This window comes from Sus scrofa, chromosome 14 (assembly GCF_054392235.1).
Source record: "Sus scrofa isolate SSC_HxYL_T2T_F1_AM1 chromosome 14, Sscrofa_HxYL_maternal_Yorkshire_Landrace_v2.0, whole genome shotgun sequence".
Lineage (NCBI taxonomy): Eukaryota > Metazoa > Chordata > Mammalia > Artiodactyla > Suidae > Sus > Sus scrofa.
The window spans coordinates 81527660-81539290 of NC_139396.1; the positions used below are offsets into that span (position 1 = coordinate 81527660).

Below are 11631 nucleotides of genomic sequence, written 5' to 3' on the forward strand. Positions count from 1 at the left end.
TTTCCGTGAGTATTTTAGGCTTTTAAATTTACTGTATGAGGCAGAATACAAGATCGCCTTAAAGAGATTGCAATAAACGTGTCTTTGTCTGAAAAGAAAAGTGTGATGGACTAAAGGCTGCGGATGCTTGGAGATCGGCTGAGAGGCTGCAGGTGCTCGGCTCCCCGTGTGAAGTCACTGCCTGCCTGACCGCCTCTGGGAGTGGCCGTCTGCAGTGGCCTTGCACAGCAGCCTCCACCCAGGCTGTGGGAACACTGGCGCTACCAGAGGCTTATGTGGAAGTGTATAAAAATGCACTTTTGTGTTTAAAGTGCTTGGTGAATGTGATGCCATGGCTGAGATGTACAACGATGTACTTTTGCTGAAAGCCAAGTTAAATGTACCTGCGCTCCCCTTCAGGCAGCTGGTTAGCAAATAAGGAAACTGCGCATCTCGAGGGCCTGGGTCCCTGATCCCACTCTGCCACCCCTGAGCACCCGCTCGGGCTGGGCCTCACCTCAGTTCCTCTCACCTCACCTCACCTCACTTCACCTCAGCTCACTTCACCTCATCTCCTGTCCCCTCAGCTCAGGTCACCTCACTTCCTCTCACCTCCCCTCACCTCAGCTCACTTCACCTCACCTCTGCGCACTTTACCTCCTCTCACAACAGCTCAGCTCAACTCCTCTCACCTTCACTTGGTTTCTTCACCTATATGAGGGAGATCATGCCCTGCCCTATGGGCACATTATGAGCATTAAAGACAACTGGGGAGTCCTTGTCTTGGTGCAGCGGAAATGCGTCTGACTAGGAACCATGAGGTTGCGGGTTCGATCCCTGGCCTCGCTCAGTGGGTTAAGGATCCGGCATTGCCATGAGCTGAGGTGTTGGTCACACATGCACCTCGGATCTGGCGTTGCTGTCACTGTGGTGTAGGCCGGTAGCAACAGCTCTGATTAGCTCCCTAGCATGGGAACCTCCATGTACCGCAGGAGCGGCCCTAAAAAGACAAAAAGACCGAAAAGAAAAAAAAAAAAAAAAAAGACAATTGGCCCATGCTAAGTGTTAGCACATTCTTGCTGTAAAAGCCCTTGTCTTCATTCAAGACACCTCCTGTCTTTGCCCCTGCTGCCATGGCCGTCCAGCTCATGTCCACTCATCCCTCTCCTTCTCTGGACCTTGGTGAATAGCTGCTGGATGTCACTGTTTTTGGCCAGACTTTCCCCCCAGCAATGTCTTATGTGAAGCACAACCTCCTTTTACTTTATCATCGATTCTCTTATTCAAGTCTGTCAATCCTAAAAGCCTTGGTTGGCCACACTAAATGACTAAATTTGAGTAGGACTTTTCTGGAGCAATGACAACACCTATTTTTTGGCATTTCAGTTTGTCAAAGTAGTTTTAAACAGAAAGCTCTGTGTTCATACTCCTCACGCTACAGAGCCAGTCTTAGCTCTGAGTAATTCCTTTAGCTTCCTCTGCTTTGTTTTCTGTGGTCTGCAGAGTTAGTGTGTGTGTGTGAGAAATTTTCCAGTTGACAAAATTCTGAGTACTTTGCAGACAGCTAAGAATCTGCTTTGAAGAAGCCCGATGGCACAAACACAAGTTGCTTTTTTTGAATTACAAGATATCGAGCACAACTATTCTGTTAAGTATCAGTGTTGCGGCATATTAAGATGTTGCTCTCTAAGGGAGCTCTTAGAAGGGAGCAGGGGCCTTGCCGTGGAAGGGAGGCTGGGCATCTTTCGCACTGACGTTCTCTGCGGGCCTCTGGCAGGGGCCATGCAGAGTGTGACTTGGGCTGGGAGTTTGGGTGGGGTCCTGGCCACTAATTGCCAGGACAGAGAATACACGGTGGCTTGCCTTGGGGACTTCTGTGACCTCTCTTAAAAACGTCAAAGTCGGAGTCAGCACCACAGAGCAGCGGCTGGGGATTTACAATGTATTCTCTGCCAGTAATGTGAATTTTCTTTTTCCCTGAAAGCAGTTTAATACTAAAACAAAGGATGGGTTCACTGTGAACACAAAAGTTCCCAGCCTCAAAGACCAGGGGAAGGAATACGATGGCTTCACGATCACTATTACAGGAGACAAGTACGTGTGCTTCCCAAGTGTGCGTGTGCAGACTGGGGCTGGGGCGTGTGCAGAAGGTTCTGGCATGGGAGGTTCCACATACTGGGCCCTCGGGTGAGGCCCTTGTCTCCTGAGATGGGAATTAGCAGGGTCTTGTGTGTAGCTAGAACCAACTGTTTGTTTGTTTGTTTGCTTGGGGTTTTCTTTTTTGGCTTTTTAGGGCCGCACCCAAGGCATATGGAGGTTCCCAGGCTAGGGGTCAAATCAGAGCTGCATCTTTGATCTACACCACAGCTCACGGCAACACAAGATCTCCAACCCACTGAGTGAGGCTGGGGATCGAACCCACAACCTCATGGTTATTAGACTTGTTTCTGCTGTGCCACAACAGGAGCTCCATAGAACCAGCTGGTTTTTGTTGTTGTTGTTGTTTGTCTTTTTTTAGTGCCGCACCTGTGGCATATGGATGTTCCCAGGCTAGGGGTCCAATCAGAGCTGCAGCCGCCGGCCTACTCCACAGCATCGCCAGATCCGAGCCACATCTGTGACCTACACCACAGCTCATGGCAACGCCAGATCCTTAACCCACTGAGCAGGGCCATGAATACGAACCCGAAACCTCATGGTTCCTGCTTGGATTCGTTTCCACTGCACCACGATGGGAACTCTCAGAACCAACTGTTTTTTTAATGTGACATTTAGGGTATTATTACACAAGCAGATTTTCTGACTGCTAAATCTAACAATTTTCTAGATATTAGGTATAAAGTCTAGCGAGGTTTGTGGAAAGCTTTTTTCTGGGTTCTTGAAGACTTTTACTAATAAAATGAAAGAAAAGATGAGAGATTGGCAGATTGAAGGCTATTTTTAGATTTTTTAAATATTAAAGTTTTAATCATAAGTGCAGTCCTGTGGAAAATTGAGAATACACAGATAAGCAAGGTTAAAAATTTTTAACTCATTATTTCCTTTTAAAACTGAGGTTATGCTATACCTATTGTTTTATAGCCTGTTTCTTTGCTGCCCTTATGAACATTTTCTCACATCTAATTCTTCAAAGCATTTTTTAAAATTGCATGGTATTTCATTTTATGAATTGCATAGAGTTTCTCCAACTCATTTTGTAATTGTTGAGCATTTAGGGTGTTTCCCATTTTTTCACCTTATAAATAGCAATGAATGTTTTTTATTCATAGTCATTTTATTTACATCTGAAATCCACATGTCACTGCAGAGCCTCCGCCCCTTGAATTTGGGGTGGGATGACCTTGACCCTCCCCATTCACTGCCCTTCCCCAGCACACAGTCCTCAAGTGCTTCCTGCCAGCCCAGTGCCTCCTACCTGGGTCCTCAGCCCCTCTGCCTCCTGGGCTCTTGCTTCCTTGTCAGAACTCACACAGGCCTGCGAGAGCAAACACCCGCCTAGCGGCTTCCGGATTCTGTGACTCTTCTGTGTCCTTGAGGTCTCCACCTCTACCCCGAGCCGCTTGTTAAAGTGCTTTCCCAGTAAAGGGCATTCCCTGGCAAAAGGGATTCCAGGGTTTTCCACTGATGTAAAAGCTTTTCTCCTACCTCTTCATCCACCTGCGATTAAACTTCCAGGCAGAAATGGGGCCACTGAATAAAAGAAGATAGATCCTTCTCCGAAACCCAGCGCCTTCTCTTCTTTCACCCATCTGTTGTCAGGCTTGGTTGGGACTTCTAAACCCCGCATGACTCCTGACTTTACCTCTGGGCCCCTGGTGGCTGACCAGTGTTTCATCCATCCTGATGGCTCCACCCTCTGGCTCCCAAACCCCTCCCCAGTTCACACCCCACCATTGCCTGTTGATTCAAAGATCAGCTCCTCTGTCAGGCATTCAAGGCCTTTTGTAATAGGACCTTGAAACACTTGCCACTTTACCTGAGCTGCTTTCCCGGCAGGGCCTGGCCTGCTCATTTGGTTGGACCCCTTGTTCCCTGAGGTTATCTCCCACCTCCTGGCTCTGAGCCTCTGTCACTCCCATCCTCATCTTCAAGATCCAAGTTCAGACCCTACTTCCACAAAGCATTTCCTGTCTCCTTCCTGTCTTCCAGTTCCATCTATTCTTCCTCCTCTGAGGCCTCACTTGATGGTCTGTGGCCTCGGCCCTGCCCCTCCCCACCACTTCCCCTGTAAAGGCAGCAGCTATGCTGGGTTGTCTTTTATCGGCTCCAAGGACTCTTCCAGCATTTGGGTGGAGGTGTTTGGCAGTAAAGACCTGTTGCTTCAAGTTTAAGTCCTCCATTGAGCCTCTGTGGAGCTGCACGTGCAGCAGCAGCAGCTTCAAGAAGGAAGGATGGAGGTCCTGTTGTGGTGCAGTAGAAACAAATCCAACTAGGAACCATGAGCTTGTGGGTTCGATCCCTGGCCTTGCTCAGTGGGTTAAGGTCACTGAGCAAGGCCAGGGATCAAACCAGTATTGCGGTGAGCTGTGGTATAGGTCCCCCAGATGCAGCTCGGATCCTGTGTTTCTGTGGCTCTGACATAGGCTGGTGGCTACAGCTCCAATTAGATCCCTAGCCTGGGACCCTCCATGTGCTACAGGTGCGGCCCTAAAAAAAGGACAAAAAAGACCAAAAGAAAAAAAAAAAAAAAAAGGAGTGGCGTCCTGGAGCCTGCTTGCCTCTCACTGCCCCTGCCCCTGCCCCTGTCCCTGTCCCTGCCCCTGCCCCTGCCCTAGTCCTAACGGGGTGGCTGGACTTGCTGGTCATGTTTCCTGGGCTTTGAAGTGTATTGTCCTGTGTGCAGTTGTTTCCTCCCGTATTAGTGGGAGCTCATACGGGAAGTCCACATGGTTGGACTGATTGAAGTTGTGAAGAAACTGCCCGCTGTGACCTCTACGCGGCCCGTGCCACGTCACCACGCTGCCCCCCGCCCCTGCCTTTGGCTCTTTGCCTCCTATAACGTATGCCTTTGACACACATCCTTGTTATTTGTAGGGTTGGCAATATACTATTTTCTGTGGAGACTCAAACCACAGAAGAAAGGACGCAATTATATCACGCCGAAATAGATGCACTTTATAAAGATCTAACGGCCAAAGGAAAAGTACTAATTCTCTCATCAGAATTTGGGGTAGGTTTTTGTTTGTTTCCATTTTATCCCTGCTTCCTAGGAGTCTTTCATAAAATTTTTTAAACCTCTACCATTGGGGTTAGATATTTTATGCTTGAAATCAGCTTTAATTGACTGGTAAATATTTCCTTTTTAATGTTCTTAGAGCAACAGTTCCCATATTTAGTAGCTATAGAAGCTGAGTAGGGGAGATTGATAGATGTAGGCAGTTAATACGTTAGAGTATCTTAAAAATGGGGCTTGTCAAGATTTAAATGGAAAATTGGTCTTGATGGGAATGACCTCTCCTGCATGAGGGACCCTCTCCTGGGTGGCCCCTCCCCCCTCCATTGCCTCCTCCACTCAAGGGCTGCTTGGGGGCAGGATCTGCAATGTCACTTTGGCGGCAGCAGCCATGAGGGGCACTCCATCCGCATTCCAGAATGGATGCTGGGGGCCCTTGGGAAGTTACTTTATTTCTCTGGATTATTATTATTATTATTATTTGTCTTTTTAGGGCCGCACCTGTGGCTTATGGAGGTTCCCAGGCTAGGGAAGCCTAGCACTGGCATACACCACAGCCACCCAACGCAGGATCTGAGCTTCATCTGCTACCCACACTACAGCTCACAGCAACACTGGATCCTTGACCCACTGAGCAAGGCCAGGGATCGAACCTACATCCTCATGAATGCCAGTCGGGTTCGTTAAACTGCTGAGCCGTGACGGGAACTCTCCTATTTCTCTGGATTTTTAATCAGTTTATACATATTGTTATGTATCACCTAAATCTCATGGGAGGGGTGGGATACTAATCAGAATCTTGGAGTAGAAAGGCCTGCAGTTTGAGAAAGAATATTCGGTATTAAGAAGTGCTTTATTTTATCTTATTCATTTTGCTTTTTTTTTTTTTTTTTTTCCCCAGGCCCACACCTGCAGCATATGGAAGTTCCCATGCTAGGGGTCAAGTCAGAGCTGCAGCTGCCGGCCTACACCACAGCCACAGCAGTGCAGGATCCGAGCTGTGTCTGCAACCTACACCACAGTTCACGGCAATGCTGGATCCTTAACCTACTGAGTGAGGCCAGGGATCGAACCTACATGCTCATGGATACTAGTCGGGTTCTTAACCCACTGAGCAACCACGGAAAGTCTAAAAATGATGCTTTATTTTAATCTCAATATATATTTTGACATTTCCAGTAACATTATATATAGAGCGAGACTGAGATGTTTACATTTATTAGAAAAGGTTGCAGTTTTAAAGGCAGCTGGGAAGACTGTTCTAAACGGAACTGAATATATACTTTTTCATTAGAAAAAAATGATGCAAGAGAGTATAAAATATTCGAAGATGTGAAAAGTGGGTTCTTTTTAGGGAAGAATGAAATAATCCTCTCCCTAACTTAACATGATTCCAGTGTGTTTGGTCACCTAATAAAAAACAAATCTATAATCTAGCATTTAGGGAACTATATCTAAATCTCCCCAGATAAACCATGATGGAAAAGAATATAAAAAGGGAATGTATGTATATATCTATAACTGAGTCAGTTTGCTGTACAGCAGAAATTGTCATAACACTGTAAATCAACTATATTTTAATTAAAAAATAGAAAAAAAATGTCACCTCTTCCTCCTCAAAAAAAAAAAAAAATCTAGTACTTAAGTTCATGAGCATGTGTCTTTTTTTTTCCTAGGAGGCTGATGCTGTTTGCAACTTAATCTTATCCTTAGTTTATTACTTTTATAATTTGATGCCACTCTCTCGTGGATCCAGGTGAGTGGTATCCTGACATCTGACAGTTTTACAGTGAAGAACACACGCTTTTTGCTTGCATAACCCATGTGGGTGTGGGTACAGGTGGCTCAGCAATGGCGAGAAGCCCCCTTTAGGTTCTTCAAAGTCCACCCCCAATGATGTCCTTGATTTGCCACTTTGTCAGAAGAGTTATGGAGGAGTTCCCTGGTGGCTCAGGAAGTTAAGGATCTGCTGTCACTGTTGTGGTGAGGGTCCTATCCCTGGCCTGAGAACTTCTGCATGCCACAGATGCAGCAAAAAAAAAAGAAAAAAGAGTTATGGAAGATAGTGTAATAGAGTGTGATTAGGTCTACAGGCTAGGCGTCATTCATTGGCAAAAATGTGTCAAATTCTCACTTAGTATACACATGTGTCATTGTGTTTTAATTTCTGATATTTTCCCAGACTGTTACCCTGCCCTCTTCTCCCCTATATTTTGGCCATTAATTGACCTTTGGCCCTAATGTTTATTATTTTTGAGTCACCCACCATCCCATATTATTTTTATTATGATGAATGAATTCTTGCTTCTTGTGAATCCATCAGGAGTCTTTTAGGTGTTCATTAAAACAGCAGTGAGCCTAGAAGTTTCTTTTTATTCTCCTTTATCCATTACTGTGTACAGTAAATCATGTGACTGGCATATGCCATTATTTGCATATGTTTGAATTTAAGATGTTTTGGCTAAAATAATATAATTGAATGTCTTGATCTTTTTTTTTTTTTAATTTTTTTGGACACACTTGCAGCATGCAGAATATTCCTAGGCCAGGAAGGAAGTCCTTATAACGCAGCCATTTTCAGACCTGGCTGTTCATGCCTTCTGAGAATGGTTCTGCTTTTCTTCTTGAGGGTGGGGCCAAATTTTTACTGCTTAAACAATAAGATTAATGTGTTTGTATTTATAAAATATATTGTATATATATATGTGCATTTTAAAGACAAGCATCATGAAGTTGTTAAAAATATAAGCAGGCACATTTTCTAATTCACTATTTCACAAGAACAGGAAAACCAAGTGGGAGTTCCCTGGTGGCTCAGGGGGTTAAGGATCCAGTGTTGTCACTGCTGTGGCACAGGTTCAGTCCCCAGCCTGGGTACTTCTGCATGCTGCGGGCATGGCCAAAAAAAAAAGGAAAGAAAGATAAAAAGAAAAACCAAGTGGGAAGAAAACTCCTAATCAAAAGAAACTTTTTGTTCTCGGAAAAATTTTATTCTTGGTCACATTTACCCTTGAATTAGTGAATCAGTAAATACTTTAAAACAATGAAACAATTCTTATGTTTAATGTTCAAAGAATTCTTAAAAGAAGTAAAATGTCATCCTTCGTGATGCAGAATCATGGGGAGTTTTATTGTGGTGTCTGAGGCCTGGGATTAACTGGTAATTGTTCTTTTTGTAAATAGTGTAATCGCTTACTCAGTGATCGTGGGAGCTCTGATGGCAAGTGGAAAAGAAGTAGCAGGAAAAATTCCCAAAGGGAAGGTATGTTGAGGCTGGAAGGGAAAACAGTTGTGTGTTCAAATCCCAGTGAGGTTTTTGTGTTCAGATACATGAGTCAGAGTTCCCTTGCAGCTCAGCGGGTTAAGGGTCTGGCATTGTCTCTGCTGTGGTGCAGGTTACTGACGTGGCTTGGGTTCCTGCTGTGGCACAGATTCAGTCCCTGCTCCGGGAACCTCTATATGCTGCAGGGTGCAGCCTAAAAAAAAAAAAAAAAAGCCAATATTATCAATTATACACTTATGTAAACAATCAGGCCAAGTTTAAAAAAAAAAAAAAAAAAGATACGTGAGCCTCTCTCTTTCATGTTTAATCACGTTTATAAATTTCTTTCTTTTTCAGTTGGTTGACTTTGAAGCAATGACCGCCCCTGGTTCAGAGGCCTTTAGCAAAATAGCTAAAAGCTGGATGAACTTGAAAAGGTAACTGCTTGATAGGGATCCACAAAAGGATGTTACAACTGAAAAGTGAAAAAAAAGGAACTTCCTGGTACTTTTAGAGCGTCATAAAACTGGAATCGTACTCATCTCTAGGAGTTATTCTTAGACAGTGAATAGAACCCACTTTTCAAAGTTAAGATGTTTTTGCTGTCACGTAAACCCCCTGAACAGGTGAGTGTATGAATCAAAGTGAATAATGAACAAAGTGGGGGAGCCGGTTTGTGAAGGTGAGGTTACACATATTATTTGTATAGCCAGACAGTCACATTTCTTGGCTAATTCCCCCTTTGTCCCAGACTCTCGGGCTCAGCGTTCAGGAGTAAGTCTGGAAACCCATTTGGACCTGACGCAGACTGACTCAGGTGGTGGGCACCTGCCTTTCTGCTGCATTTTTCCTGCGCTCTAGGTTTTGAGAAGGTGGTACTTTCTTGTAACATAGGTGAGGTGCCAATCAGGCACCACTAGCAGGAAGTGATCCCTGATGCTTACGCGGGTGAGCCCAGCAGATTCTGACCTTTCCTGCTCTGGTTTCCAGAAGGACTGTAGGGGAACATGTGAATCTGGGATGAAATTAAACTCACTTTAATAGTTTCATAGTTAATGAAGAATAAGCAAATCTCACTATTCAGCCTTATTAATTCTTGCTCCTTCCCCATTGTTTTTTAATATCATAACCACCTCCAGTTTTGCAAAACAGAAAAGTAAATGTCTCTAGGACACTCTTGTTCGATTTCTAAGTATTCCATTAGCCTTCAAATGAAAGCTCCTAACAACCGAGGCTTGTTCCAGCGTATTCTTTTTTCTTAATTCTCGGGACAAAGTCATTTTATTTTATTTTGATTTGTTTTGTTTTATTTTTTGGCCATGGTGTATGGTGGCTTGGTATGGGATCTCAGTTCCCAGACCAAGAACTGATCCCAGGCTGCAAGGGTGAAAACACTGAATCCTAACCACTGGCCTCCAGGGGACTTCCTATTCCACTGTATTGTTTCAGGTCCAGTTTAGTAACAGCCATAAACTCAAAGGCCTCGCTTCTGTTTCCTACATGATTTTATAGTGTTGATCTTTTGGCAGTACCTTAGGGAAAGAATAACAGCCCTACCTGGTGTTTCCCGGTGTACCTTGGCATCCAGCATCTCACTCCTACTCCCAGTAACTCTGGGACTTAGGAACACTGTTCCTATTGCTGCAGGTTTGGGAAGCGGGGCTTAGAGAAATTACCAAAGCTGATGAGGATAGAGCCTGTGTCTTCCGGTTCCACGCCCAGTGTGCATCCCAGCAGGACGTGTGCGCCCCACACTCTGTGTAAATCAGAGATTCAGTTTCTCCAGAGACCCTGGGTGCACGCACGGTGGGAGCCTGCAGATACCCGTTTCACTGCTGCAGCAGAATCTGCCCTGCTCACAGCTGCCCCTGCCTTCGTAACATTGCCTGGTGTCGCACACACAGGGCGCTGGGAAGCGAATATTGGAATAGGAATTCGTGTGATGTGAGCTTTGCCTTTTTGGTAAACTTGTCTTGGTTTTCACACACCTGCTTCGTGTTTTTCCTTTTCAGCATTTCGCCTTCTTATAAGACTCTCCCGTCCGTGTCAGAGACGTTCCCAACGTTAAGATCAATGATCGAGGTGCTAAACACGGACTCCTCCCCACGCTGTCTTAAGAAACTCTAGTTACGCTGTGGTATTTATACAAGTAAAGGGCCGGGCCTCTTGCTTCCTAAGTTATTTTTTAAAACATGGAATTATAAAGAAATTAGGTCCTTTATTACTTTTGATACCAATTTTTGATAGGAACGGACGACTTGAAATCATTTTCTTTACCTCTCTGAACCGTACTACAAATCATGAAAGGGTTTCGAGGGGACAGGAGAGCCCTGTGTCTGGGAGGAAAGGTGTGTCTCTCAGCCAGCGGCCCATTGGTTTCCACTTACAAAGTCACATGACCCCTTCCTCACAGCGAAAACAGCGGACTTGAAAAACCGAAAGTGAGTAATTAAAAGGAACAAAACCAACACCAAAACGAGAGCGTTTTCATTCCTTTAAAGATGTGGCGATTCTCCCGAGACTTTTCTTTGTGTGCATTTTGTGGTCAGGCATCTCGTTCTCAACTCACGTAACCCCCTGCGCTCAGTTCATGGGAACCGTGGAAGATTCGTGGCCATCAACCCGCGTGCCCGGAGCTCATGGCCAGGAACTCTTCCGTTGAAGGACGCGGTCAGTATTTGCCAGTGACTCAAACCCTGAATTATTGAACCATGCTTGGGGTTTTTTCCCCTCTTTGTTGGAAAAAAATAAACGGGTGATTTTGATAAATCACCAGTTTTGGACACTGGATTATGTATGTTTTTATTCTGTGAACTAGTGTCACTTTCAGGTACAAGAAGAGGTCAGAAGATGACTGATTTCTTTTTGCAGACTAGGTAAATGACGGTGAGTAAAATGGCTTCATTAAACTGCTGCCATTTCAAAACCATTATCATTTTTCTTTGACTTTTTGTTAAAGAGTTAAACTGTTTACTGCTTTCTGTTATGTAGTTTTTGTCTCAAGACCTTGCGTGAGGGGCACAAAGGAGTGTCTGCAGGCGTTGCCTGGCGGGGACTGAACACTGGGCAGTAGCATAGTTAGCTGTGCTCTTGGAGGACTGCAGCGCTTCAGGCAGATGGGACTTGCACTGTGGATGGATGCCGTTCTGGGCGCTGACATGTGCTTCAGAACAGCTACTGAGGGGAGTTCCCATTGCAGCTCAGAGGTTAGCGAATC

At 45.0% G+C, this 11631-nt stretch overlaps 1 protein-coding gene across 14 annotated transcripts in view; it reads left to right on the forward strand.

The window, feature by feature from the left end:
* Positions 1-11202, forward strand: part of TTC13 (tetratricopeptide repeat domain 13) — an 83168-nt gene extending 71966 nt beyond the window's left edge. For 8 of the 14 annotated variants that reach the window (XR_014827888.1, XR_014827886.1, XR_014827889.1 and 5 more), the window contains 6 exons: positions 1967-2073; positions 5014-5149; positions 6829-6908; positions 8336-8414; positions 8772-8851; positions 10427-11202. Coding sequence is in view for 6 of the 14 variants with exons in the window: in XM_005652418.4 (XP_005652475.1) it covers positions 1967-2073; positions 5014-5149; positions 6829-6908; positions 8336-8414; positions 8772-8851; positions 10427-10541 (597 nt within the window). In the remaining 8 variants the exon portion in view is untranslated. Of the gene's footprint in view, positions 1-1963; positions 2074-5013; positions 5150-6828; positions 6909-8335; positions 8415-8771; positions 8852-10426 lie in introns of all 14 variants that reach the window. The other 6 variants (XR_014827887.1, XR_014827890.1, XR_014827892.1 and 3 more) reach the window with 1 other exon arrangement.
* The last annotated feature ends 429 nt before the right edge of the window (positions 11203-11631 follow it).